The 5,966-nt window shown below is 48.1% G+C and overlaps 1 protein-coding gene across 1 annotated transcript; it reads right to left on the bottom strand.

Annotated features, from left to right (window-relative positions):
• Positions 1-256: 256 nt before the first annotated feature.
• On the bottom strand, positions 257-2,863 carry LOC127003778 (F-box/LRR-repeat protein 14-like). The gene has a single exon (XM_050870797.1). The coding sequence runs from the start codon at positions 2,266-2,268 to the stop codon at positions 1,045-1,047; it is 1,224 nt and encodes a 407-aa protein (XP_050726754.1). The 5' UTR covers positions 2,269-2,863; the 3' UTR covers positions 257-1,044.
• Between the last annotated feature and the right edge of the window lie 3,103 nt (positions 2,864-5,966).

Raw genomic sequence — 5,966 nt, 5'->3', positions numbered from 1 at the left:
TGTGTGTGTGTGTGTGTGTGTGTGTGTGTGTGTGTGTGTGTGTATGTATGTATGTGTGTGTGTGTGTGTGTGTGTGTGTGACTTGGCGCGGGATGTGACTCCACCCGCAGCCCCCCCACCTGCCGCCGCCTTCACCTGTCCTGCACTCCTCTACACCTCCTGCTGACACAGTACACTGGGCTCCTAGGAGACAGAATGGGTTTGATATATACTCTGTATAGTATGTACAGTAGCCGAGACTTCAGTATGTGCACGTGCACATACATTGTACACACACACACACACACACACACACACACACACGAGGCCAGCGGAGCGCCCCTCTAGGGGCCTGAATCAATCAGACACAAATATCACATTGGTTATCACGGCACTACCGTATATACAAATGTTCAAAGGTTTCTGCTGCCACTTGTTCACTAACACTAACACCAGACTTTGTAAAGTTGGCATTGATTGGCACCAAGATCCCTCTCCAGTGTAGCTGGGTAACTTTTAAGACAAGAAGACTTGCGAGGGACTGAACAGTGGAGGTGTAATGGACTGATGCCATTCGTTGTATTACTAACATAGAGTAAGACTTCCTTAAAACAGGAGGTCGTGGTAGCGAGTACTGCGGGAACAAGCACCTCTCATGGCACGGAGGGCACGTCGGCGACGCCCTGGCGGGAGGGTGACCACCACCGCCGCCGCCAACACACGTGGCACTGGCGGCGGCACAGTCTGACGTGTACGGCTCATGGACACCAGCACAGCGACACACTGGGATGGGCCTCTAACAGTATACATATAGGAATACTTTTCCCTGACACCCTGAGCAAGTTCTACACGAAGAATTCTTTACGTAGCACAGCCCTAGATAAGTGACACCGCAGAAGCAACATGTGGACAGCACGCAGCCAAGGACATCCTGCGTGAGCCGTGACAGGCCAGTTACCTGGCCTGGGCCGCCGGCTGGGGAATTTACCTTTAGTGTTGGGTGGGGCTGAGCACCTGCTGGATCTGGGTTGGGGATTGGTTAGGGGGACCTAGGTGAGACAAGCGTCACCGCTTGTGTTTGTGCCACAGCCCCAGGTTGAGAACGGACAGGCGGGGCAGCTGCATGATCCGCTCAAGGCCCACCGTGGTGATGCGGTTGCAGCCGTAGAGGTCGATGCAGTACAGGTTGGTGAGGTGCTCGGCAATGAGCTGCAGCCCCTTGTCCGTGACACGCACGCACTGCCCAATGTTGAGGGTGTCCAGCTCGTGCAGGGTGCGGGCGATTCGCTGGATGCCGTCGTCACTTATCTGGCACGCCGAGCACGACAGCGATCTCAGCGTGAACAGCCCCTGGGAGATGTGCACCAGCGCCTGGTCCCCAATCTTGTCACAGAAAGACACGTCGAGGGTGGTGATGCGGGAGCCGCCCTCCGCTAGATACGCTATGCCGATGTCCGAGATGTTGTCGCAGGACCTCAGGTTCAGCTCCCTCAGGCTGGGCATCCGCGCCAGGTACTTGAGCCCCGAGTCGGTGATGCTGGCACAGAACGACAGATTGATACTCTTCAGGTTGGGAAGCCCGTTGGCGACGTGCCTGAGGGCCTCGTCTGACAGCTTCTGGCAGTCCTGGAGGCCGAGGTACTCGAGCGCCCTCGTGCCGTCGGCGGCCTCCTGGTGCTGGCCCGCCAGGTAGGCGATGCCCTGGTTGCTCACCAGACAGCATGACCTCAGATTCAGCTTTCTCAGTTTTTTCAGGCCCCACGCCACCAGCAGCAGGCCCGTGTTGGTGATGTACGAACACCCGCCCAGCTCCAGCACCTCCAGGTTCCTCAGCTGTTGAGCGATTTTTCCCAGCGCCGAGTCCGAGATTTGCTTGCAGAGCGAGAGGTTGAGGTGGGTGAGCGAGGGGCACTCGTTGGCGAAGGCGTGCGTCAGGCTGATGTCGGAGACGTTGTAGCAGCCCGAGAGGTTAAGGGAAGTGATGTTAGGCACGCCGCTGATCACGTCCCTCAACACACGCCGCAGCGACAGCACCTGCACGCGGCGGATCCCTCGACACCCCAGCGACTCGAACAAAGACGGGTTTGGCCTGCGCAGGTGGAGCTTGGCCTCCACTCCTCTCCACACGCTCTTGTGGTATGCAGCGTCCCGCCAGTTAGCACACACTTGGGCCACGCGGCCCTTGTCTTTTACATCCAAGTAACTGAAAATGAGTGCCAAGATCTCTGGGTATAGACACGAAATGTGAGTAGTCTGTGGACACGAAGTGTCCACTCCACTGTCCTCCATCTTGACTGGCGAGAGATACTCTCCATAGCTGTTGCTTGGACCTCGACAGTCACGTGAACCCCCAGCACGCCGCTCATTGGCTGGCAGCAGTGACGCGGTGCGCGGGACGTTTGAACGCTGCCAGGCAGCGTCGGCATGAGGCACAACCGAGAGGAGAAGTCTTCGTCCCACAAGCGCCTCGCAAAGCCCCTCTACCTGCTGAAAAATGGAGTCGTGGTCTTCCCACTCTGCTGAGGCACCAGCAGGCAGTGCCACACTCACTGAGACGTTCTTCAAAGCAAGAAATAAGGAAGTAAACACGTCCTCTGCTAAAAGTTGAGAGTACTATGATATCCCGACTGAACGAACGTATTGCGCTAAATTTCCCTTAGGTTGTGGCAGCGATGCGGCGGGGAGAGAGAGGGAGCGGAAGGGGGCCAGGGAGGGAGAAACGTGTGTGCGGGCTAAAGGGGCGCGCGCCCGAGACCGGGAGGCCAGTCCCGGCGGTGGGCCAGCCACGCCGGGCTCTTGTTCCCACCAGGAAATGAATTAAATCTATGTGCTAGTATGACTTAAATTCCATTCTCTACCTTCGTAAATATCCTCCCACCCCAAACAGCATTTTTTTCCACTATTTTCAATATGTTAAAAATTGGTGAGTAGCGAAGAGTAGCGAATATTTGCGTGTGTGTGTGTGTGTGTGTGTGTGTGTGTGTGGCTTAAAGGTGTCCTGCCCGTACACACCCGCACACATACGGCCGGTCTTGGGAGGCGGCACCGATGCCCCTCTTGTCCGGAGCCCGGCCTGAGAGGGTAGTGGAATGTGGGGGAGAGAGAGAGTACTCATTTGTAATAATTATATGGAAAATGTTTGATCAGGTTTCATCCACGCAGACCTTTGCCGATTGTGTTAATGACGTGCAGGTGAGTGGCTTTGAAGAAATATGAATGAAAAGAATGTTAGAAAAGAAGACGATATTACTTACTAACTGATCGACGACTTGTGACACTTAAATAATTGTGTCTTTCTGTAGTAGTAGTAGTAGTAGTAGTAGTGGTAGTAGTAGTAGTAGTAGTAGTAGTAGTAGTAGTAGTAGTAGTAGTATAATTGAGGAAGAGAGAAACGAGAAACAATAATAATAATAATAATAATAATAATAATAATAATATACATGAAGGCAACAACAGTAATTACAAAGCCGCTGTCGCTCTGTGCAGTCAAACGAGAATCAAACAACGACAAATGAAGAAGAGAAAATAATTACTATTACGTATTAGAGAGAGAGAGAGAGAGAGAGAGAGAGAGAGAGAGAGAGAGAGAGAGAGAGAGAGAGAGAGAGAGAGAGAGAGAGAGAGAGAGAGAGAACTAAGTTTCAAAAAAGTAAATGAATGGACTCGAATACAAAAAAAAAGAACATTTCTCTTTAAGCTGATAAGAAAGCTCGATAAGAACCTAAATTGTGGTGATAAGAGAGCACACACACACACACACACACACACACACACACACACACATGATGAAACAGGTGACTTGCTAAACACACCTGCTCGCCTGTCTACCTCTACTTGTTTGTTTATCTACCTATCTACCTATCTATCTATCATTTGTCTGTCTATCCATCCATCCTTTTATTTATCTATTTTCCTTATCTCTATGACTTTCCACCTGTACGCATGTTTGTCTGTATGTATGTTGGTCTTTCTTTTTTTCTATCTGTGTATTTTTTTAAGCTTTGGCAACACCTCAAGGGCACCTAAAACAAAAAACTGAAAAAGCCCACTAAGCGTTTCCACCTTTATATATCTAATTATTCATCTATTTCACTTTTTCCTTCCTGTCTAATTATCGTCTACTCACCCTTCAATGTCTCCCATATCATTCACCTGTGCCCACCTGTCTGTATATGTCCAAATTTCTATGATCTGTCTCTTGTGTATACCTATCTAATCACCTATTCATACCTGTATTTTTTTCCCACTAATCAACATCATATACTCATTAGATTTACTATACATGTCGTTTTCTCCTTATAATTTGCTATTTTACTTACCTAAATTACTGTACCTATCATTTTCTTTCTCTAATCAACTTTAATACTTATGCAATTTCATTCTATAATCAACTTCGTATATTTATCAAATTTACTACACACATACGCGTCGTTTTTCCTTATTATCAACTCTTTATACTTCCCTAATTTACTATACCTATCATTTTCTTCCTATAATCAACTGTTTGTACTCATCAAATTTAACATACTTGTCTTTTTCTCCCTATAATCAATTCTATACTTACCTAATTCTGCTATACTTATTTTCCTCTTATTATCAACTCTGTGCTTAACTAATTGTACTATACCTGCCTTTTTGCCCCTATAATCAACTTTTTATACTTGCCAAATTTACTGTACATTGCTTATTCTCCCTATCATCAACTTTATACTTCTCTAATTGCAGGTATTATCGAAAACGTATATTATCTGTTGTTCCTCCCATAACCAACTCTGTATATATCTAATTTTTGCTATACATATCTTTTACTTCCCTATAATCAACTCTCCCTACCTGTCTACCTGTGCATCTACCCACCTCCTTCAGCGCCCAATGATTCACCTGTACCTTTAATGTGACCTTGCTTATCTCCTGCATCGGGAAGGTAAGAAAGCCGCTATCTGCCTCGCCTGATTACGAAGGTCGCTATCTCTCTGGAGGTCGCGTGGTGGGGCTTCTGTTGCCTGAGTGGAGGGATGGGGTGATGGGGTGTGTTGTATACGGTGTGTGTGTGTGTGTGTGTGTGTGTGTGTGTGTGTGTTATCACCCTCACTGAGTTCTTATCGAGTGTGTTATCGGTTTCAAGAGGATGTTTTTTTTTTCATTTTAGTCTATTCATTCTATTTAATCATTTACTTACTTCTCTCTATCTCTCTATTTATCCATCTATCTATCCTCGTTCTTTCTTTCTTCTTTTATTTTTTGAGAAAGTAAATGGAAGTAAAATTAAATGTATGTGGGAGAAAGTGAAAGAAAATGGGATGTCGGTTAGGAAGGTCTTGAAGGAGGAGGGGAAGAAATGCGAGGGAAGGTGGAGAGGAAGAGGGGGAGAAAGAGAGAAGTGGAGAAGGGGGAGGTTGAAAGAAAAGAGAGGGAAGACGAGATTTTCAATGGAGGGAAGGAGGGAGAAAATAAAGCAAGGACTCAAGAGGAGAGAGAGAGAGAGAGAGAGAGAGAGAGAGAGAGAGAGAGAGAGAGAGAGAGAGAGAGAGAGAGACTGTTCGTGAAGGTGTATAGCGAATAGGCCTAAGTTCTCCTCGTCCTCCTCCTCCTCCTCCTCTTCCTCCTCCTCCTCCTCCTCCTTCTCGGGGCCATAGTAGTGAACCAGCACAATAGAAGTGGCCGTTAGCAAACATTGAAGGTGCGGCTATGGTGGTGATGGTGGTGGTGATGAAGTGGTGATGGTGACTATGGGGGGAACTTTGGTGGTAGTGGTGACGATGGTGGTTGTGATGATGTGATGGTGATGGTGAGATTAGTGATAGTGGTGGTATGATTGTGATTGTGGCAGTGTTATGGTGTGCGTGCTGGTGGTGGTGGTGGTGGTGATTGTGGTAATGAGGGTGACAGTAGAAGAGGATGGTGATAGGTGATGGTGGTGGTGATGGTGATTGTAAGGATGGTGATGAGAAATGGCAGTGACTGGAAATGGATTTATAAGAAGGGAG

The sequence above is a fragment of the Eriocheir sinensis genome, chromosome 26 (assembly GCF_024679095.1).
Source record: "Eriocheir sinensis breed Jianghai 21 chromosome 26, ASM2467909v1, whole genome shotgun sequence".
Classification (NCBI taxonomy): domain Eukaryota; kingdom Metazoa; phylum Arthropoda; class Malacostraca; order Decapoda; family Varunidae; genus Eriocheir; species Eriocheir sinensis.
Note: the sequence above shows the minus strand (reverse complement) of the source record. Positions and strands in the feature narration are given on the sequence as shown.